Here is a 24,565-nt window from a genome sequence, read left to right on the forward strand (position 1 = left end):
GAATTTACTTACTTTTATTTTCCTTCCTAATACTATTCCATTGTATGTATATACCACGTTTTGCTTATCCGTTCATCCATTGATGGACACTTGGGTAACTTCCACATTTTAGCTGTTATGAATAATGCTGCTATGAACTTATATGTACGAACACCTCTTCTAGACCCTACTTTGAATTCTTTTGGGTATATAGCAGGACGTGGAATTACTGGATCATATGGTAATTCTATTTTTACATTTTTGAGGAACCACCATACTGTTTCCCACAGCAGCTATATCCTTTTACATTCTCACCATCGGTGCACAAGGATTATAATTTCTCCACATCTTTGACAACATTTGTTATTATCTTGGTTTTTTTTGATAGTAGCCATCCTGATGGATGTGAGTTGGTATTTTATTGTGGTTTTGATTTGGATTTCCCTAATGATTAGTGGTATTGAGTGTCTTTTCATGTACTTACTGGCCATTTGGAGAAATGTCTGTTCAAACACTTTATCCATTTTTGAATTAGGTTTTTATTGTTGTTGAGTTTTAGGAGTTCTCTGTATATTCTGGATATTAATCCTTTAGATGAATGATTTGCAAGTATTTTCCCTATTTTGTAGGTTGCCTTTTCATCCTGTTGATAGTGTCTTTTGCGCAAAAGTTTTAGATTTTAGTGAAGTCCAGTTTATTTTTTTCTTTGTTGCTTATACCTTTGGTGTCATTGGACTCATTGCCAAATCCAATGTTGTGAAGCATTTGTCCTATTTTCCTCTAAGAGTTTTATATTTTTAGGTCTTAGCATTTAGGTCTTTGATCCATTTTTAATTTTTGTAAATGGTGTTAGGTAAAGGTCCAACTTTATTCTTTTGCAAGTGGACATCCAGTTTTCCCAGCATCATTTGTTGAAAAGACTGTCCTTTCCGCATTGAATGGTCTTGGCAGTTGTCAAAAATCATTTTACTTTAAGAGTTTATTTTTGGGCTCTCTATTCTAGTCCAATGGAATAAGTTTGTATGTCTTTATGCCAGTACCACAATGTTTTGATTATTGCAGCCCTGTACTAAATTTTGAAATCAGGAAATATAAGTCCTCTAACTTTGTTCTTTTTCAAGATTGTTTTGGCCATTCAAGGTCTCTGAAGATTCTATATGAATTTTAGGATGGATTTTCTGTTATTGCAAGGAACATCACTGGGTTTTTGATAGGGGTTGCATTGAATCTGTAGACTGCTTTGGGTAGTATTAACATCTTAAGACTTCTAATCCATAAACACAGGATATCTTTCTATTTATTGTGTCTTCTTTAATTTCTTTCAGCAGTGTTTTATAGTTTTCAGTGTTACAAGTCTTTTACCTCATTGGTTAATTCGTAAGTGTCTTACTGTTTGTTTTTTTTAAAGATTTTATATATTAGAGAGTGAGAGAAGGCAGGAGTGGGGCTGGGGCAGAGAGAGGGAGAAGCAGGCTCCCCGCTGAGCAGGGAGGCAGACTGGGGCTTGATTCCAGGACCCCAGGATCATGACCCGGGTGGAAGGTAGATGCTTAACCTACTAAATTTTTTGTTTTCTTAATTTCCTGCTTGGATTGTTGATTGTTAATGAATGGAAATGCAGCAGATTTTTGTGTGTTGATTTCTGTATCTTGCTAGTTTGCTGGATTTATTAGTCCTAACAGTTTTTGTGTGTGTGGAATATCTAAGGTTTTCTATATATAAAAGATCATATCTTCAAACAGAATTTTACTTCTTCCTAATTTGGGTGCTTTTTATTTCTTTTTCTTGCCTAATTGCTTTGGTTTGGACTTCCAGGACTGTGTTGAATGGGAGTTGTGAGAGTGGGCATCCTTGCTCTATTCCTGGTCTTTAAGAAAAAGCTTTCATTCTTTCACCATTGAGTATGATGTCTGTTGTGGGTTTTTCATATATGGCTTTTATTAACATAATGAGGTGGTTCCCTTTTATTCCTACTTTGTTGAATATTTTTATCATGAAAGGATGTTAAATATTTTCAGATGCTTTTTCTCTATCAATTGAGATGATCATGTTTTTTTTCCCTTCATTCTTTTAATATGGTGTATTACATTGATTAATTTTTATATGTTGAACCATCCTTGAATGCCAGGAATAAACCTACTTGGTGTATAATCCTTTCAGTATGCTGAGAAATGTCTATTTCTACCTTCAGATGTGTTAGTTTTTGCTTCATATATTTTGATGGCCTGTTACTAGTGGTGTAAATGTTTCTAATTACTGTATCTTCCTGCTGTTTTGGACCTTTTATTAATATTGTAACATCTTTTGTCTCGTAACCTTTTTTTTTAGTTCTGTTTGTTTGTTTATCTGTCTATTTAATCTCTATACCCAACACGGGGCTTGAATTTATTACCCTGAGATCAAGTGTCACATGTTCCCCTAACTGAGCCAGCCATAAAGTCTCATAACCTTTTTTGATTTAAAGTCATTTTGGGGGTACCTGGGTGGCTCAGTTGGTTAAATGTCTGCCTTTGGCTCAGGTCATGATCCTGGAGTCCTGGGATCAAGTCCTGCATTGGGCTCCCTGCTCGGCGGGGAATATGCTTCTCGCTCTCCCTCTGCTCTTCCCCTCCCCCTGCAATTCCCCCCCACCCCGCTCTTACTTTTTCTCTGTCTCAGATAAATAAATAAAATCTTAAAAAAAAAATAAAGTCTACTTTGTGTGACTTTAGTAGACTTACCTCAGCAGTCCTTTGGTTACTATTTATAATTTACATGTATTATCTTTTTCCATCCTTTTACTTTTTGCCTATTTGTGTCTTTGGATCTAGAATGAGTCTCTTGTAGACAGCATATGATCAGATGATGTTTTTAATCCATTCTACCAATTTCTGTCTTTTGATTGGAGAGTTCAGTCCATTTCATGTAAAGTAATTACTGGTAAAGAGGGACTTCCTCATTTTACTCTTTGTTTTCCATATGTGTTATAGCTTTTTTTGTCATTCATTTCCTTCATTACTCTCATTGTGTTTAATTGATAGTGAAACATTTGCATTGCCTTCTCATTTCCTTTTGTATATATTCTGTAACTTCTTTGTGGTTACCATGGGGATTACATTTAAAGTCCTAAAGTTATAATACTCTAATTTGAATTTATAACTGCTTCATTTCAATAATATAAAAAGCTGTTCTTTTAGAGCTCTGTCACTACCCATTTTAGTTGTTGATGTTACAAAATTACATCTTTACACATTGTTGTGGCATTGCTTCTTATGACCTTGCCTTAGAAGTCACATACTGTCCTTTCTATTTGTGAACATTCTATTCATTAGAAGAGTAACTAAATCTGGCCTGCATTCAAGAGGCAGGGTATTAGGTTCCATCTTTTGAAGGGAGGAGTATCAAATAGTTTATGGATATATTTTAAAATGCCATCATCTATGGATGATTCTTGCCTAAGTTATTACATTAGAGGTTGCAAAATCATGGTTCTTTCATTTCTTCTTCATTCATTTCTTCTTTCATTTCTTTTTCATTTATTAAGCTCAGCTAAATTTTAAGGGGAAAGTCAGTCCCCATGACCAGCCTCCAAATACTATTTCTAAACCAGTTTTTTTAATTACGTTTTATTACTTTTTATTCTTATCCCCAAATCTTCTGGTTTATTAGATTACTTAACATTTCTGTGCTTGTTTCATCATTGGTAAAATGTGGATAGTAATATCTATGTCATAGGGAATGTATTAATTTCCTGTGACTGCTATAACAACTTACCTCTAACTTGGTGACTTAAAATAGAGAATTTCTCACAGTTCTAGAGGCCAAAAGCCTGAAGTCAAGATGTCAGAAGAACTGCATTTGCTCTAAAAGCTCTAGGGAGAATCCTTCCTTCCTTTTCCCACCTTCTGGTGGCTCTTAGGTGTCCCTTGGCTTGTGGCTGCATAATATTAATCTCTACCTGTCTTCACATGGCCTTTTTCTCTTCTTCTTTTTGTGAGTCTCTTAACAGGACAGTTGTCATGGGATTTAAGGTCCACCTGGATAATCTGGGATGATATCATCTTGAAATTCCTAATTATATCTGTAAAGACCCTTTTTCCATGTAAGGTCACATTTGTAGGTTTCAGGAAATAAGATGTGGACATAGTATCTTGGGAGCCACTACTCAACTCATTATGAGGGTATTAAATGAGTTACTACATGTAAAATTCTTCAAAACAGTTCCCAGCACATGATTATTCAACAAATTAGTTACTTTTTTTTAAAGATTTAAGTTTTAAGTATGTCTACACCCAAGTGGATCTCGAACTCACAACCCTGAGATCAAGAGTCACATGCTCCACTGAGCCAACAGGCGCCCCAAAGTAGTTTTTTTTTTTTTAAGCGGGGGAGGAACAGAGTGAAAGAGCGAGAATCTTAATAAGCAGGCTCTAAGCCCATCGCAGAGCCTGTTGCAGAGCCTGATACAGGGCTCACAACCCTGAGATCATGACCTGAGCCAAAATCAAGAGTTGGATGCTTAACCGACTGAGCCCAAACTAGTAATTTTTTATTATGATGACGCTTGTAGTTTATTGCAGCCTCCTGAATTTAATACTTTTTCTTTTATACCACCTTATTTTAGCAATTTAAATTTCCATACCTATCATCCACAACTAGTGTGGCTTTATGTTATGGTTAAACCAGTATAGATCTGGTTTATTTCTGTTGACACAGCATTTCATCTTGTCCCTGTTCACAATCAAAACCATCCCAATTTGTATGAAAAATTAAATGGTCACGCTCCCATAATTCATCCTATTTTGCCTTTTAAGAAATAAATCATTACCAAATATAAAATAAGTACACACCCTTCTATTTGAATTGTAAGAACTTCAGGATAAGTTCTAAGCATGTTAGGTTGGTACTTCAGTGTAAGTTTTCTTCGTGTAATTTAGAGCAAAGATCTTACGTTACCCTAGTACTTAGCCAAGATTATACCTTGGCTTCTCTGTTAGTGTTCTCTTGCTATGCAGTAGATTATCCTGAAGTTCAGGGCTTAAAATAATAATAACTTATTATCTTCTGCAGTTTCTGTGGGTGAAAAATTTGGGAGTAGCTTAGCTGAGCAGTTGTGGCTTAAGGTCTCTCTTGGTGTACCTCCTGATATCCATTACATATCAGGCTGCATTGATCTTTAGTCTTGACTGGGACTGAAATATCTACTTCCAAGGTCACCCACTCATGGTTAGCAAATTGGTGCTGGCTTTTGGTGGGAGGCTTCATTTCCTTTTTACCTGGGCATCTCCATAGGACCACTTGAATGTCTACATAGTATGGTAGCTGACTTCTCCCAGAACAAGCAATCCTAGGGATCAAGGCAAAAATTTGTAATGCCTTTTATGACCTAGCTTTAAATATAGTACACTCTTACTTCCACCATATTCTGTTGGTTGTATAAGCCAACCATGTGTCACTGACAGGGAAATTACACAAGAGTTTTGAATATCAGGAGATAAGGATTTTGGGGGGGCATTTTTTTTTTTTAAGATTTTATTTATTTATTTATTTATTAGAGAGCGAGCGAGAGAGAGCACCAACAAGGGGAGTGGCAGGCAGAGGGAGAAGCAGGCTCCCTGCTGAGTAAGGAGCCCCATGCAGGGGTCCATCCCAGGACCCTGGGATCATGACCTAAGGGGAAGGCAGACGCTTAACCAACTGAGCCACTCAGGCATCCCTTGAGGGACATTTTTGAGGCTGGCTACCACGGCTTCTAGACTTCTAACTGGCCAAGAATTAAAATCTTTTTATAGGGCCCCTGGGTGGCTCAGTTGGTTAAGCGACTGCCTTCGGCTCAGGTCATGATCCTGGAATCCCGGGATCGAGTCCCTCACTGGGCTCCCTGCTCAGTGGGGAGTCTGCTTCTCCCTCTGACCCTCCTCCCTCTCGTGCTGTCTCTCATTCTCTCTCTCAAATAAAAAAAAAAATCTTCAAAAAAAAATCTTTTTATATATTTTTTCTTTCTTAACTCCATCTGAATTCCAGGAGTGCCAACCTAGCTTTTGTTGTTGTTTTCTCTTTGTGTTGCCCTGTTATGAATATGTTTTATGTTCACACATTTGTGTAGTTATCCAAAAATAGTTGGCTTTTGAGATAAATATTTTTTATTTCTTTCACTTAAAGGTTTTCTGCTTTCCACTTTGTCCATGATACTGGTCAGTTTTCTAGGTTTATTATTAGTTGTATTATATAGAGGCTTATGGGTTTTCTAGGAAGACATTCACATTGCTGGTGAATTACAAGTTTTATTTCTTTCTAATGTTTGTAACAGCAGAGCTAGGGCTTGGTGCCCAGTGTATTGATTTTTGTAGTCCATTCTTTTTATATTGTATCATTTCCCCCTTTGTGCCTTGTTTGTTGGCCAAATTTAAGCAAATCTCCTGTTCTCTTCCTATTACCCTTTTCACTCACAAGTGCTTCTCTTTTGTGGCATCTTGTCTGAATTCTCCCTGCCTACAAAGTCAAAATTAATTACTACAGCCTGTATTTCCTTACTTATGTTACTTGCACATATAGAGAACACAGTGTCAATTTTCTATAATTTTAATTATTTTTGGCTCTTTCTCACATTTTAAATTCTAGTAGGGCAGAAGCCTTCTTATCTTTGTAAATCTCTGGGGTTTTTTGTTTGTTTTAAGTAGGTTCCGTGCAGGGCTTGAACTCCTGAACTGAGATAATAGTCAGACACTTTACCCAACTGAGCCACCCAAGTGTCTCTGTAAATCTGTGGTTTTTATTATGTGGGAAACTTTCTGCAGCATGTATTCATTGGTTGCTTTTATATTATTATAAACCTAAGAACAAAAACAAAAAACACCCTTTTGTAACCTCGTTTATTTACAAGTAGAGGTTCTTTTGGACAGGTTACTAGTGCTCCCATTTATTTAGAGAAATATTGGACAGTGGTGAGTCCTTTGGATTGTAATAGATATTTTTAAGCCTTTTAATGTTTAATAAGAAAGGTATCCTAAATTCAGGTATCCTAAATTCTTCTGAGGTGTTAGAGAAAAGTTCACCTTGACTATCATAAGTTTTACATATTTGTTGATTGATTCAACAGATATTTGAGGGCTTACTATTAAGGTGCTTCAGGCATTGTGTCCAGCTGTAGCAATGTAAAGATAAATGGTCCCTGATCTCAAGAAAACAGTTTGAAAGAGGAGAAAGATTTGCAAACAGATATTAAGGGACAGCTTTTGAACACTTGTTAGGTTTAAAGCTGTCTGTAGCACTTTACGGTATTACCTCAGTCTTTAAAACTACGATAAAATGATCCCTGTTTTATGGATGAAGAAAGCATGGCTCAGACAATAAGTAATTTGTTCACTTTTGCACAATAAATAATAGTGATGATATGTGGATCAAGCTGACTCCAAAGCCTGCACAATTAATTACCATGTTATAATATCTCCTGGAATACATGCAGTAAGGTTGAAGAGAAGAAATTCATTATTTCTGCTTTGGAGTTGAGGGAAGGCTACCACATGAAATGCTTGAGAAGAATGTTGAAGGATAAGGGGAAGACCAGATGAATGGGAAGTTAAGGAAGGAGCAGAGCACACTTGAATAGAAGGAACAGGATAAGTAAATCAGGGAAGTATTGAACAGAGGGCATGGTAGGGTAGGGTCAGTAATTCTGTGTGGTTGAAGCATGGGGTACATACAAGAGAGTGGAAGGTGAGTTAAGAGAATAGGCAAGTGAGGGTCATTAGAGGTGTAGAGAATTCATCGTAAAAATCATTTTGACAACACCATACGGACAGATTGGGGTTAGATAAGGAGAAATTTTGAAATTAGTATGGTAAGTATAAGGAGAGCCAAATGAAGGGAGTAGTGATGAGCATAAAGAAGAAAATGTAAAACAATTAATTACAAGATTTTGCACTCATATCCAGTTGTTTTATCCTAATGTCTCAAGGAATTTTGCCTCTTCTGTATTTCCCAGTTTTCAGCTGTAATGGTGATGTGTATAGGGTGTTACTTATTTATTTATTTTTTTTAAGATTTATATAATGGGGTGGGGGATAGAGAGAGACAAAACTCAAGCTGACTCCCCACTGAGTGCAGAGCCTGACACAGGGCTCAGTCTCATGACCCATGAGATCATGACCTGAGCCAAAATCAAGAGCTGGATGCTCAACTGACTGAGTCACCCAGGTGCCCCTTGTAGGGTGTTCTTATTTTTTATTTTTTAAAAATATTCTTTATTTGACAGAGAGAGACAGCGACAGAGGGAACACAAGCAGGGGGAATGGGAGAGGGAGAAGCAGGCTTCCTGCTGAGCAGGGAGCCTGACATGGGGCTCGATCCCAGGACCCCGGGATCATGACCTGAGCCGAAGGCAGACGCTTAACAACTGAGCCACCCAGGCGCCTCATGTAGGGTGTTCTTAAATAGTACCTCCATTTATCACTTTGATTCTTGAGGACAAGGGGTTAGCAAACTATGGCCCATGCTTGAAGTAATTTGGCCTTCTGCCTATTTATGTAAATAGTTTTTCTGGAACACAGTCTCATTCATTCATTTTATGTGTTGTTTATGGCTGCTGTCACACAAAAAGGTAGTTGAGTAGTTTTAACAGAGATCATATGGTTCACAAGGTTTAAGATGGTTACTCCCTGGCCCTTTACAGTAAAACTCCCTATTTCAGAACATCAGATTGAAGATATTTTGTTATCTAATAACTAAAATGAATGATGAATGAATAAAATGATGGATATTAATATCGTATATTGGTCATGGTTAGTTAGGTGACATTAACTACATTTGTCATTCAGAATCTACATTTCTTCCTTAATGTATTTGGAAATTATATTAGTTAACCTTTCCCAAATTGCAAGGTTTCTTAGGTAATGGGATTTTAAATGTAAAGATGTTTATGAAAATAAAGAATGGAAAACTCAACTCTGCAGTCAAGTCTCATAGGAAAAATAGGACATGTTGTTAGCCGTCTAACAGGGACCAAAAAATAGTTTAAAGCTGCAAGGTTATTTAAAATTACATCATAGTTCTGGCAACCAGATTATTTTGTCAGTCTGGCAGCAGCATGTATCAGTTGATCCCTATTCTAGTGTTTTGACAACCTATGTACAGAACTGGGTATTTCAGACTACTCGAGCTTACAAAATTGGTGTAGCCCATCTCCATCGTATAGGCTGTTCCTACTGGGAACAGTTTTCATGCTAATTCCTTTTTCCCCCCTGAATGTTCTTTTTTTTATGGCATCCTATTTTTGTTTCATGAATGTTGTATCTTCATCTCTCTGAGGATGTTAATACATTTTTTAAAGTTCTCCTTGTTTTTCTTTGGCATCACTTCCTGGTAGAAGCTTTTCATATTGCCTGCTAGTATTTTATCATGTTTAAGGAGGGGAGACTAAGAATCAGGCTGGGAGCTCTGAGTGTGCATGTAGGAAGGAGAAGCTTGTTAACAGAGAACCTCACTATAGGGTTATCTGTTGGATAACCTTTTATGAAGTTGGGGAACTTCATAAAAAGACTTATCCTGTCTACTGCCTGGTTGGTTAAGTCTTAACTACAGTGAGCTACAGCCAGTGGGGAAGGAGGATGGGAGTTTTGTCATTCAGTTTGAGTATGTTCTTTTAATTCTCCTGTTTTTGATATTATTGTCCATCCTTACACTGTGCCTGGCATCTCCCATTCCAGAGATGCTCTACTTTACTGTCTCTAGAGGAAAAAACCCCTGAGCCTTCTGGTGTGAAGTAGGGGATTTTTAGGAATCAAACTGCTTGGTAGATAGCTTTCATCCTGCTTATGTATCTTAACTTTATGCCGTACTTCCAGGATTACTTGGTGCCTTTCTTGAAGACGCTACAGTGTAAACCATCTTGGTTCTAGGCTTTTCTCTATTACCAACATAGGAGTCAACTTTCTTGAGTGTGCTGTCAATTAGCATTGGTCTATCTGCTTTGTAGCTTACTGAAGTTACTTGCTTGTTATCTCTACTTCTGTTTTTCCTTAACCTTTACTCTAGTTACTTTTTTGATTTTAAAAATTTCTTTGCTAGAGTTTATTATTATTATTTAAGATTTATTTATTTATTTGACAGAGAGTGAGAGAGGGAACACAAACAAGGGGAGTGGGAGAGGGAGAAGCAGGCTTCCCGCCGAGCAGGGAGCCCGATGGCAGGGCTCAATCCCAGGACCCCGAGATCATGACCTGAGCCGAAGGCAGATGCTTAACCAACTGAGCCACCCAGACACCCTGAGTTTTGTAGTTTTCATCTCCTTGGTTAAGTTTATTCCTAAGTATTTTATTTTTGGTGCTATTGTAAGTGGGATTGTTTTATTTATTTTTTTCTGGCCTTATCACTCTGGCTAGGACTTACAGTATTATGTTGAATAGAAGCGGTGGGAGTTGGTATTCTGTCTTATTTCTAGTATTAGAGGACAAGCTTTTAATTTTTCACCACTGAGTGAAAGTTGTGGGCTTTTCATGTATATTCTTCATTTTGTAAATTTCTTCTATTCCTAGTTTGGCAGATTTTATCATTAAAGACTATTGAATTTTGTCAAATGCTTTTTTTTACATCAGTTGTGATAATCATGTGATTTTAGCTTTCTTTTAATTATAACACTGATTTTTACATGTTGATCCATCCTTGCAACCCAGTGATGAATCCCACTTGGTCATAGTATAGTAAGCCTTTTGATGTGCTGTTGAATTTGGTTTGCTAGTATGAAAAACTGAACATTTTGAATGTTCTGGAAATCAGATTCTTCTCCCACTTCATGGTTTCTTCTCTTCTCTCTTTTTTATAAGATTTATTTCTTTATCTTAGAGCATGTGCATGCAGGGGGAGGGGCAGAGGGAGAGGGAGAGGGAGAGAGAATCCTCACACAGACTCTGCTGAGCATGAGCCAGGATTGCAGGTTCGATCCCAGAACCCTGAGATCATGACCCTGAGCCCAAAATAAGAGTCCAGCGCTTAACCAACTGAACCACCCAGGTGCCCCCCACTTCATGGTTTATTATTGCTGCTCATTTTGTTTGCTTATTTGGTGACATTTCGAAACTAATTTTGTCTAGTCTGTATTCTTTGTTATGTATGGCCACTAAAGTCTGTGTTCTGTTAGATTAGTGGTCAGCTAGTGATTTGACAGATATCCTTAAAAACTTAGAACCAAAAAACCCCGCAAACACTACCGTGCTTGCAGATTGGCTGTGTTTGGACACTCCTGTGCTTAGCCAGGCAGTTTAAAACTGTCTTAGCCTTTACTTCCTGTTTGCATGGAGCCTGAAGGTCAGAGTTGAGAGCCAGGATCTTCTGACCCTTCTGAGCATGCATCCACCCCTGGGCCTGTGCAAGGACTTCTATATTTAACATAATACCCAAGAGTTTTTCGAAGCCCTCATTCCCCCAAATGTCTTGTTCGCTAGTCTCTTCCTTCTCGGTCTTTTCAGTATATCTGTTGTGTGCCCCACCTATTATCCTTTGCCCCAGGTGGCAGTGGTTAATACATTTGCTTTTAAATTCTTTTGACAAACACTGCCTGGGAAGCTATCCCAGCCCGAAGGAAGCTCCCAGGCAGGGAGAACAAAGGCAAGAGAAGTTCTTGAGCCAGTCCTTCATGTAACTTCTAGACAGGTCAAAACATACAACCACAGTTCTTTTGTAGGGGTCCAACTTAATTTTTTTACATATGGTTGTGCAGTTGTCCCAGCACCGTTTGTTGAGGAGATGGCAATGAGTTTTTAGATATGACACCAAAAGCACAATCCGTGAAAGACAAAACTTAGAAATTGGACTTTATTAAAATGCACTATGTGATACTGTGATTTTATAATAAAAAAATGTATATCTGGTTTTCAATCGTGTTCCTGATACAGAGCTCCTAAAACTCTTGGAATTTCCTAAGTGATGAGAGTGATAAAGGTGTCTTTTGTTGTGTTAATGAGATGACTTTTAGAAGATGTCTTTTTTTTTAAGATTTTTTAAAAAATATTTTATTTATTTGAGAGAGAGAGAGAATGAGAGATAGAGAGCACGAGAGGGAAGAGGGTCAGAGGGAGAAGCAGACTCCCCACTGAGCAGGGAGCCCGATGTGGGACTCGATCCCGGGACTCCAGGATCATGACCTGAGCCGAAGGCAGTCGCTTAACCAACTGAGCCACCCAGGCGCCCTTTTTTAAAGATTTTATGTATTTATTTGACAGAGACCTGGAGAGAGGGAACACAAACGGAGAGAGGGAGAGGGAAAAGCAGGAGAGGGAGAGGGAGAAGCAGGCTTCCTGCTGAGCAGACGCTTCATGACTGAGCCACCCAGGCGCCCCTAGAAGATGTCTTAAGGATGGAAGCGGGTTGCCATTGGAGCTAACCGTGTGATTAGAAATTGGAACTTTCATTCCCACCCCCACAATGAGGAGAAGGCTGAAGATCTGAGTTCAGTTGATAATGATCAGTGATTTAATCAGCCACACCTGTGTAACAGAGCCTCCATAAAAATCTGAAAGGATGGGGTTCAGAGAGCTTCCAGGTTGGTAAATACAGGAAGGTTTGGGGAGAGTAGTGCACTGGCTGAGGACCTGGAAGCTTCACACCTTTTCCCCATACCTTGCCCTATGCATCTCTTTCATCTGGCTGTTAGTGATATCCTTTTATAATAAACTGGTAATCTAGGAATCTATGAGCCACTCTTAACAAATTAATCAGACCCAAGGTGGTAATCATTAGAACCTCCAGTCTGTAGCTGGTTAGTCAACACAAGGCATCCTGGACTTGGGACTAGCATCTGAAGTGGGGTGCGGGAGCTTGTAGGACTGATCACTTAACCTGTGGGATCTGATGCTATCTCTGGGTGGATACTGTCAGAAATAAGTTGTAGGACACCCGGCCAGTGTCGGAGAATTGCTCGTTGGTGTGAGGAAACCGCCCCATCCCCCACGTACACCCACATTTTGGAACCTTTACACTGTTAAGAGAATGAAAGGAGAAGCCATAGGCTGTGAGAAAATATTTGCGAAACACAAATCTGGTAAAGGACTTGTTTCTAAAATATATAAAGAACTCTTAAAATGTAACAATGTGAAAACAAAAAGTGAGCAAAGGATCTGAAGAGATACCCTACCAAGCAACATACATAGATTCCAAATAAGCATATGAAAAGATGTTCAACATCATGTCATGGGAATTGCAAATTAAACCATCAGTGAAATGTCATGGCACATCTGTTAGACTGGCAAAATTTTGAAAAGCTAATAATACCGTATGCTGGTGAAGATATAGAACAATAGGAATTCTTTTTTTTTTTTTTTTTTAAGATTTAGAGTGAGAGCGAGCTTGAGCTGGTGGGGGAAGGGGGAGCAGTGGGAGAGGCAGAAGGGGGCTCATTTCCAGGACCCCGAGATCACTACCTGAGTTTAGGTGCACTTAATTGACTGAGCCACCCAGCTGCCCAGGAATTCTCCTTCAATCCTAGTAGGAATGCAAAATAGCACAACTATTTTGGAATACCATTTGGCAGTTTCTTACAGGGTTAAACCATAGGCTTACCATTATCCAGCAGTTGTATACCTATTTACTCAATTGAATTGAAAACTTAAGTTGACAAATAACCTGTATCTGAATATTTATAGCAGCTTTTTTCATAATTGCCCCAAACTGGAAGCAAGCAAGATGTCCTTTAATAGGAGAATGGATAAACTGTGGTACAAACACACAATGGAATATTATTCAGCAATTTAAAAAAAAAGTTGTCAAGCCATGAAAAGGTATGGAGGAACCTTTAGTAATATTGCTGAGTAGCAGAAGGCAATCTGAAAAAGCCACAAATTGTATGATTCCACCTACCTGACGTTCTGGAAGAGGCAAAACTTTTTAAGATGTTATTTTTAAGTAATCTCTACACCTAGTATGGGGCTCAAATTTACAACCCTGAGATCAAGTCTCTATTGACTGCTCGAGCATGCTCTATGGACTGAGCCAGCCAGGAACCGCTGGACTTATTTACTTTCTTCCTTTATTTATTTATTTTTATTTTAAAAAATTTTATTAATTTTTTTAAAGATTTTATTTTTAAGTAATCTCTATGCCCAATGTGGGCCTCAAACTCACAACCCCAAGATTGAGAGTCCCATACTCCACTGACTGAGCAACCAGGTGCCCCTGGGACTTTTTTTTTTAAATTGAAGTATAGTTGACACACAATGTTACATTATTTTCAGGTATACAACATAGTGATGTGACAGCTCTGTATGTTATGCACACAAGTGTAGGTGCCATCTGTCACCATACATCACTATTACACCATTAATGTGTTCCCTATGCTGTACCTTTCATCCCTGTGACTTACTCATTTCATAAGCGAAAGTCTGTACTTCCCACTTTCTTTGCCCATTTTGCCTGTCTGCTTACCCCCTCCCCTCTGGCAACCACTGGTTTGTTCTCTGTATTTATGGGTCTGCCTCTGCTTTTTTTGTTTGTTCCTATGTTTTGTGTTTTATATTCCACATATAAGTGAAAGTATATGGTTTTCGTCTTTCTCTGACTTATTTCACTTAGCATAATACTCTCTAGGACCATCCATGCTCTTATAAATGGCAAGATCCTATTTTCTTTTATGGCTAATACTCCATTATACACACACACACACACACACACACACACACACACATACACACATACACACACACACACACATCTTTATCCATTCATCTACTGATGGGCATTTAGGTTGCTTCCATATTTTATCTGTTGTAAATAATGCTGCAGTAAAAATAAGGTGCACGTATATTTTCGAATTAATGTATTCAGTTTTCTTGGATAAATACCCAGTGGTAGAATTACTGGATCATATGGTATTTCTATTTTTAATTTTTTTTAGGAACCTCCGTACTGTTTTCCACAGTGGCTGTACCAATTTACATTCTTACTAACAGTGCACAAGGGTCCCTTTTCTCAACATTCTTGCCAATACTTGTTATTTCTTGTATTTTTGATATTGGGTATTGTGACAGGTGAAATTGTGGACTAAAAAAAAACTTCCAGAATATTCCAGGCACTGATTAACAAGGTAGAGAAGGTGCCTACTTTTGTGGACTTTAGAGTCAATAAACCAGAAAATTTTCAGTGATGTCGTAGAAAGTGATAGGATGGCTACTTTAGATTGGGTAAGTCCAGACCTCTCTGACAGGTGATATTTAACTTGAAGCCTGAATACAAGGTGTTAGCTTTTTTTTTTTAAAGATTTATTCATTTATTTGAGAGAGAGATCAAGGGAGAGAGCATGTGTACGTGAGCTGGAGGACGGGCAGAGGGAGAATCCTCAAGCAGACTCACCCCTGAGCCATGTGGGGCTTGATTCCAGGACCCTGAGATCATGACCTGAGAGGAAATCAAGAGCAGAGTGCTTAACTGACTGAGCCACTTGGGTGCCTCTATTTAAAGATAGAGGAAAAAGCAGAGGGAGCAGTTAGGTACAAAGGCTGGAATGACCTAGTGTGTTTGAGAATTAGAAAGAAAGCTAGATGTTTAATGGGTAAGGGGGAGAATGATATGAGGTAAGATCAGAGTCAGTCCTGGGTGGAATGGAGTCAGGCATCTGTAAGCCAGGGGAAGGAGTTTGGATTCTCTTTTAACTAAGATAAGAGGTTACTGAGTGTTTAAGCAGAGTAGAATATGATCTAACTTTTTTTTTTAAAAGATTTATTTGCAAGAGAAAATATGAGCAGGGGGGAGGGGTAGAGGAAGAGGGAGAAGCTAGACACCAGGTAGAAACAGGGAGACCTGTTGATACTTGGAGTAACTTAGGAGGGAGGCATAATCCATGAAAAAAAAGTCAGGCTGTCAGTGGCCACTATGAACAGATTGATGGTAGTGTTGGTGAGAAATGGTTGGATTCTGGATCTATTTTGCAAATAGAGACTGTTGAATTGCTGGCAAGATAGGAAGGGAAATAAAAAAGGCAGGATTACTCCACGTTTTTAGCCTGAGCATCTGAAAGAATGGAGTTGTTATCAGGAGTTCAGTTTGATGTGTGAAGTCGGTGGGGGGGGGGGCGGGGGGGTGTCTTTTAGATACCCAAAGGAACTTGTTTGGAGTTTAGGAATGACATCTGGGATAGAAATACAAAGTTGGGACTCACTGGTATATAGCTGACATTTAAAGCCATAACACTGGATGATATCCTTGAGGAAATGAGTACAGAGAGGTAAGAGGGAACCAAGAACTGAGCCCCAGGGCACTCCAACATTAAGAGAAGGGAGAAAACCGGAGGGATTGTCAAAGGAGCCTAAGAACAGAACAATCAGTGAGGTAGGATGTAAACCTAGAGAATGTATTGGGAGCTCCAGGGAAGAATGTAAACCATGGAAGAAGGAATGATAAGCAGTGTCATTTTGTTGATAGGTTAGGCAGGATGAATACTAGAATTGAAAATTTTATTTAGCAATGCTAAGGCCACTATTATTGTGTGGTCTTCAGTGAGACATGGAAATAGCCTGGTTAGCGCTATACATGTTTTTTATATGGGATCTTTTGATGTTTACAGTGTCTCCTTTTCCATGCTCAGATTTGCCGTCCTGTTGGTGGTATGTCTGGCAGTGGATCACAGCTTGGTTCAATGGGTAGCCTGACCATGAAATCACAACTTCAGATCACTGGTAAGTCTTAAAAAGATCTACTGCTATACTTTTTTCCCCAAGATAAAAATAATCTTAAGAAAATCTGCAGTGGCTCTTTTATATCAGGTGTTGAATTAGTATTCGCTTAATGAATGAATGAACAGAATGTTTAGTTGTATAAAAATTATGCTTTTATTTTGGGATATTCTTGGGTATTTTGCAGGTTTTGTTTTTTTCCTCTCCTATTAAATATTGGTGTCAGGGCAGTTGCAATTGTTTTTTGTTTTGTATTGACAGCCTTGAGAAGTAATTCACATACCACACAGTTTACTCATATAGAGGGTCGCTGATCCTTAGTATGTTCACAGTGTTGAATAACTGCCACCACGGTCAATTTTAGAAACCTCTACCCGTTACTGGAGGACTTCCCATGTCTCCTAGCCACCCTCAGCCACAGGCAACCACTAATCTACTTCCTGTCTGTAGATTTGCCTATTCTGCATCTCTCATATAAATGGAATCATAAAATGTATGGCTTTTTGTTTCTTTTCCACTTAGCATGTTTTCAAGGTTCATCTTATTGTAGCATGCATTAGTATTTCATTTCTTTTTATTGCCAAGTAATATTGCAAGTATGAACATACTACATTTTATATATCCATTTATCAGTTGATATATGTTTGGGTTGTTTCTACTCTTTAGCTATTATGAATAATGCTATGAACATTTGTGTACAAGTTTTTGTGAAGGTTTGTCTTTTCAGTTCTCTTGAGTATATACCTAGGAGTAGAGTCACTGGGTCATATTGTATGTTTCACTTTGTGAAGAATAATTCCAAATTATTTTTCAAAGCATCCGCACCATTTATATTCCCATCAGCCATGTATGAGGGTTCCAATTTCTCCACATCCTTGTCAATGCTTGTTACCTGTCTTTTTGATTATAGACATCCTGGTGGGTATGAAGTGGTATGTTACTGTGGGTTTGATTTGCATTTCTCTGGTGGTTATTGATGTTGAACATCTTTTCGTGAGCTTATTGGCCATTTGTGTATTTTTTTTGGAGAAATGCCTATTTAAATCCTTTGGTTGCTATTATTATTTAATTAATGTATCTGTCTCTAACCATACTAACCAAGTGTATCACTTTCACATTAGTATTCCTAATGTTCTAATATGCCATTTGTTATGTTACATTCCTGCTCAAAAACCTTTGGTGCTTCTATTTGGCTATAGTATAGAATTTCTGTAGCCTGCACTAAGAGCTTTAATAGTCTGGCTCCATATGGTCTCTTTGTAGGTATTTATATATGAATTATTTGGTGAGTCACCAGAGTTTTTTCAGACCTGCATGTATCTGTATCACACAGTGAAACCTTAGTCTTTATCCTTTTAATGGCATTTATTTCTTATAGGACAGTTATTCTCTGTATAGTATTTCAGCTTTTAAAAATTTTTACTTATTTATTTTAGAGAGAGAGCTCATGAGCAAGTGAGGGGTGTGGTGAGCAGAGGGGAAAGAATCTCAAGCAGACTCCAACACAGGGCTCGATCCCAGGACACTGAGTTCATGACCCAAGCTGAAACCAAGAGTTGAATGCTGAACTGACTAAGCCACCCAGCCACCCCAGTATTTTAGCTTTTATTACACCTGTCTTTTTATTTTTTAATTAACATTTTGTTTATTTATTTGAGAGAGAGAGAGAGCACAAGCAGGGTAAGGGGCAGTGGGAGAAGCTGACTCCCTGTAGAGCAGGGAGCCTGACGGAGGACTTGATCCTGGGACTCTGGGATCATGACCTGAGCTGAAGGTGGCTGTTTAACCAACTGAGCCATCTAGGAGCCCCTTTATTAAACCTGTCTTATATCCACCTCTGGATTATGAATATTAGGCCACAAACCATATCCTTACTATTATCTTCCTCAAAACCTAAAAGTGATTGAATTATATAAAAATAACACTTTTGTAAGGTGACAGTATCTTAGAACTTATTTTGGGGGATTCCTTCACTAGTCTCTTTCCTTAGCACTGTCTGATTCTCAGTGAAAGATACTAATATTTCTTTGTTAATCAAGATTCTGATTGTTTTCCCCTGCTCCCCATCCTGAAGCTAGCCTGAGTAGCTGATTTAAATTGAGCCAGCTTCTTAATTACTTTTCTTTTTTTGGGCAGATTAATGTTGAAACCTTGGATTGGAATGATCTTTAAAAAAAAAAATCTTTACCTTTTCAGGTTACATGAGTAATACACATGTTTTTTATTTTTAAAAACTCAGTAAAATAATAGGGGTCCTTTTATCATCTTAGTCCTTAGAGATGATACTGTTACTCCTTTAGGTTTTGGTTATATTCCTTTTGACTTTTTTCTTTGCATACTGTTTATCATATTTGCTATCATCATTATAGTAGGAAGAATATGTAATAAATGCCTGAATGCACCTCAAGAAGACAAAATTCTTGCCATTTATAAGATTTTAATCTTGGTTCTACATTTTCTGAGAATGCACAAATACAAGGCAACAATTTAATAAAAACAAACATGAAGAGGGTGCCTAGGTGGCTCAGTCATTAAGCGTCTGCCTTCGGCTCAGCTCATGATCTCAGGATCCTGGAATCGAGCCCCACATTGGGCTCCCTGCTCCGCGGGAAGCCTGCTTCCCCCTCTCCCACTCCCCCCTGCTTGTGTTCCCTCTCTCTCTCTCTGTGTCTCTCTCTATCAAGTAAATAAATAAAATCCTAAAAACAAACAAACAAACATGAAGAATGGATAAAAATTATATATTTGGCAAATATATCATTAGATATGAGACAAATAGCATAAGATTATAAAGAGTAATGTGCCAAGTTGAATAAATCAGCTCTTCATAATTCATTGTTTAGTTCTTTGCTTTTGATGCTAGAAACCTCAGAACTAAGTTTTTTGCACAAATCCCTTTAATGACATTGTAATTTTTTTCTGTGTTAATGGATCAGTTATAGTATTGTTGTTTTCTTTCTTTCTTTTTTTTTGGTAAGCTCCCTCAACATATTTCTAGAATCAAGGAGGGCATAAATATTCAAGTATTAAAAAAGAAATGCCATGGTATATGGTAATGGCAAGAAGAGAGAACAACTTTGGTCAGGAAAGAGAGATACCAGTATTTGACCAGAGTTGCTGTGAAAGGAGGCAATGCTTAAAGCATCTTACTATTTAAATGTAGGAAGTTATTTTTAAAAAATGTAGGGGAGTAGAAGGAATCTTTTTAGGAGAGAATATGAGCAAGAGGCACGAAGCAGGGAAATGCACAAGACTTTGCCAATGCCCCTAAAAGCCACTGCTGCAGAGTGGGGAGCCATGAAAATTTTATGCGAGTGGGTCATCTCCTTCAGATAAGTGTCAGGGCTACAAAAAAAATCATTGCTGGAAGAGATGGGAAATAATCAGGGCTTTTAACAAACAGTAATCAATTGTATTTGTGTTTTAGAAAGTTGGTGTGAAAGACTGATAGAATTGAGTGTCAGAGTTAAAATCCTACTCTGGTTCTGCTCTAGTTTCTTCTCTTTTTTTTTTTTTTTTTTAATTTAAAGATTTTATTTATTTGTCAGAGAGAGAGAGCACCATCAGGGGGAGTGGCAGGCAGAGGGAGAAGCAGGCTCCTCATTGAGGAAGGGAGCCCAGTTGGAGCTCGATCCCAGGACCCTGAGATCATGACCTGAGCGAAAGACAGATGCTTAACCGACTGAGCCACCCAGGCACCCCAAATTTAAAAGAATATTGTCAGAATGAATGGCAAGAATGGTAGTATTTGTGAAAGATCATCGATGTTTATGTAAAAATTTAATTTATGGGCAGATTGGAAGTGTTAACATTGTTATGAGGAGGCTAACTGGTGGATCACATATTTAAAATTTTCTTTACCTCTTTATCCTTTATCCTTCACATCCCTGTCCGTCATCAGAATCTGCTTTTGACAATTGGAGTTTTTGGGTCCTCTACTCTTTTTCTCTAATCGAGTGGCCTGGTCCCTTACCTTGGACATAAGTCTGTTTTCTTTTTCTTTTTTTTTATTTTAAAGATTTTTATTTATTTATTGAGAGAGAGAGAGAATGGTAGAGAGAGCATGAGAAGGAGGAAGGTCAGAGGGAGAAGCAGACTCCCTGCTGAGCAGGGAGCCTGATGCGGGACTCGATCCTGGGACTCTAGGATCATGATCTGAGCCGAAGGCAGTCGCTTAACCAACTGAGCCACCCAGGCACCCATAAGTCTGTTTTCTTATGTCCTTCCCTGTCTTTAGCCATTTCCTGTTTGATTATGTTTTACACATAACCTCAGCTATTATTCTTATTATTTTTATTTGATGCTTGCTGTGTGCTAGCATTATACTATGTGGGCAAAATAAGTAACTTTGGTATTTCCTAGAACTTTCTTTGCCTCAATCTCTACTTAGAACTGATCATTTGAAGAGGAGAAACCATCTTGATTTTATTACTAATTGGAATTAAATAATATTGCACTTTCCCAAATTTACTAGAAGACTGTAATCTCTGCTTGGATACTAGGAACTCCCTTTTTACTTAAAGTTCAGAGTTTATATAAAATTCTATCTAGCCAACACATAGTTCTGCCACAGAGGCCTCTTGTGGCCTGTCGTAACTCTGACCACAAAGCTAGCCCTTGCTTAACTGGTTTTATTTCTTATCAGTTCATACTGCTAATTTACCGGGTCTCGGCACCCTTACTTGTTTTACCTTGTTCACTGTAGCCTCCCAGTTCCCAAAATAGGATGGGATAAGCTAAGGATATTCACTTTAATTTCTTTATATTTAAATTGTTAGGGTGCCTGGGTGGCGCAGTTGGTTAAGTGTCCAACTCTTGGTTTTGGCTCAGGTCATGATCTCGAGCCCTGTGTTGGGCGCCATGCTCAGTGAGGAGTCTGCTTGGGACTCTCTGTCCCTCTCTTTCTACCCACCCCCCCCAAATAAATAAATCTTTTAAAAAAATAATAAATTGTCTAAGTTTTTTTGTACTGGAGAGTTAGGATGAGGAACCAAAGTCAGGTCAAAGCATTGACCTTCAGAAAGGATCAGAACATTAATATAAATTTTAAAATTTTTTTAAAGTTTTTTATTTGAGTAACCTCTGCATCCCATTGGGGGCTCAAACTCACAACCCCAAGATCAAGAGTCGCATGCTCTTCTGACTGAGCCAGCCAGACGCCCCAGAAGAACATTAATATATGCCATGAAACTATATACAATAGATACAGTATGTGTATATGTAACAATAAAGCAGGGAAACTTGTTTTTTACCATTACTAATCATTTGGTTCAACAAATAGATTAAATGTCTCTCATGTTTAAATTACTAAGTGCTATAGGAATTAAAAGACTGTCTACATCCTTGTCATGACAGGGATTACAGGGTGATTTAAACTAAAAACCAGTAAATTTACTAGAAGCTAAGACAGAATGAAAAGCTGTAGGAACCATACGCAAATATGAAAATGCAGTGGAAACGTAGAGGCAGGAGCAATTTAACTTCTTAGGTTTAAAGAAGCATTGAATCAAAAGAGGAAGGGGTCGCTGGTTTCTCAAGAAATAGGATTTTACTAATTAGAAAAGGAAGAAAGATCATTGTGAGTGGAGCTTCCAGAGTAGCACATGAAAATGCATGGCCCTTGTGAGGGACAGCAAACAGTTAAGGGTGGTTAGAATACCAGGGGGCTGGGTGGGATTTGGTATAGGAGGAGGCTGAAAAGGTACATAACAATGTAAAATACCCCAGAGTTTAAATTTCATTTTGCAGGCATTAGAGAAGTATTTGAAAGTACTTACATGATCACATCTGTTTTAGGAAAATAATTCTAGAAGTTGTGAGGGTTTGCAGATGTGAGGTTAAAAACAAAAAATTATTAGAGACCTTTGCAGTAGCCCATGTAACAGATGATACTAACATTTTTTGGTTGCCTGTTGTACAGTTTACTGTTTTTATTCTTTTTTTTTTTTTTAAAGATTTTGTTTATTTATTTGACAGAGAGTCACAGGGAGAGGGGGAACACAAGCGGGGGGAGTGGGAGAGGGAGAAGCAGGCTTCCCGCTGAGCAGGGAGCCCGATGCGGGGCTCAATCCCAGGACCCTGAGATCATGACCTGAACCGAAGGCAGACGCTTAACGACTGAGCCACCAGGTGCCCCCCGTTTTTATTCTTCTAATTTACTATAGGAATTTAAATTACAGGCAGTAGTAAGTGGTCTATTTTCAAATATTAGGACTAAAACAAAAGTTTTATGCATTCTAAACTGAGATTTGAGCACTTAATATCTCTTGTTCAGGCTTTACAAGTGACCCTTGGGCAAACTTTTAAGTTCTTTTGAGTTTGTCTTTTTATGTGTAAAAATAAGATGATAGTATCTATCTCACAGAATAGTCTTGAGTATTGAAATGACAATGTTTACGTCTAGACACATAGCAAACACTTATAGTTGGTGTTAGTTTCCTTTACCCTTTTTATTTTCCCATTTAAAGTGTCCTAAAACGGTTCTAGTGGGGTTGGGTGGGATTATGTGGCAAAATAACCTTCAAAAGTTTGAATACTTTTTTCCCCACCAAGATTTTATTTATTTGATAGAAAGTGAGTGGGCGCACGCACACAAGCTGGGGGAGCTGCAGGCAGAGGAAGAGGGAGAAGCAGGCTCCCCGCCCAGCAGAGAGCCTGATGTGGGGCGGGGCTCCATCCCAAAACTCCAGGATCATGACCTGAGCCTCCCAGATCATGACGTGAGCCTCTAAGCCAAAAGCAGACGCTTAACTGACTGAGCCACCCAGGCGCCCCAAAAGTTTGAATCCAAAAAAACCCCTGAGGGCAGATCATTTCCTTCCTGTCAGGCCTACATTACTTTGTTCTAGGTTTAATCAGTTTCAGAGGATCATAAGAGCCCCTGAAATACAATGGTGGGCTTTGAATAATTGTTTAGGCTCTTTCACCTTTTCTCACACCAGAAATGTATTAAAAATAAAGGGTTTATATTTTTTCTGTGGCAATCCTGTGATTGAATTTTGGTCTGTATTAAGTATTAGAGGTTTATAGTACATATTAATCAGAGATAGGTCTGGTCCCCACTTGAATATTTTCCATTCTGAGAAAGACTTCTTAGTGTTTATGTCTAAATGTCTCATACATATCTCAAATTTATTCATTCAGTATAATACTCTTGATTTCTTCTTGCCCATGCCACCCCCTCAAACTTGTTTCCCAGATCTTTTCCATCTTATTAAATGATACTGTCTTCCATCCACTTATTCATGCTGGAAACCTGAGAGTTATCCTTGCTTCTTTTCCCAACTTCCTCATGTAATCTAATCCTGTTGGTTCTCCTTAGAAAAGATTTATTCCTCCCCATATCCATGTTCACCATCCTCGTCCAAACCACTGTCATCTCTTGATTAGATGACTCTAATAGCCTCTTAACTCCTACTTTTGTTTCCCTTTCATTTTTCCCACAGCAATAGAATGATCTTTGAGTATTAGTCTGATCATAACTGTATTCTCAGTGCCCCAGATAATACCTGATATATGTAGTAGGCACTCAGTAAATTTGTTGAATGGCACTCTTTTACTTAAAATTCCTCAGGGCTCCTTATTGCCTACTTCAGTAATATGTCTTACAGCTCTTTTTCTTTCTTTGACAAATACTTTTTTTGGTACTGCATATTGATTTCAAATCTGTGATTGAACTTTATTATACCAAGTATTCCAAAACAATGATGAAACTCTAATTTATAGAATGTGCATACATTGTTGGAGTACTAACCCTGTAGCTGGCTTGCATGCTACCAAAAAAAGGCATGTAAGTACCAAAGGACAGAAGTATATGGTACTTGAGAAGTCAAGAGATTCATGGCTGCTACCTGGGACTGGACTGTCTGTGCTTTGAACTATGTATTGAGCTTCTTGGGTAGCTGCTATACAGACTCCTCTAGCAACTCCAAGGGTCCCTTAACTTTGATAGG

At 38.3% G+C, this 24,565-nt stretch overlaps 1 protein-coding gene across 5 annotated transcripts in view; it reads left to right on the forward strand.

Moving 5' to 3' along the window:
• ITCH (itchy E3 ubiquitin protein ligase) overlaps positions 1-24,565 on the forward strand; it is a 118,261-nt gene that overhangs the window by 21,429 nt on the left and 72,267 nt on the right. For all 5 annotated transcript variants that reach the window (XM_028118667.2, XM_028118666.2, XM_028118672.2 and 2 more), the window contains one exon: positions 16,526-16,616. In XM_028118667.2, coding sequence (XP_027974468.1) covers positions 16,547-16,616 — 70 coding nt within the window. In that variant the 5' untranslated portion in view covers positions 16,526-16,546. The remainder of the gene's footprint in view (positions 1-16,525; positions 16,617-24,565) is intronic.

This window comes from Eumetopias jubatus, unplaced genomic scaffold (genome assembly GCF_037043125.1).
Source record: "Eumetopias jubatus isolate StellerSeaLion01/CBP00866 unplaced genomic scaffold, mEumJub1_p1.0 scaffold_9, whole genome shotgun sequence".
NCBI classification, from domain to species: Eukaryota; Metazoa; Chordata; class Mammalia; order Carnivora; family Otariidae; genus Eumetopias; species Eumetopias jubatus.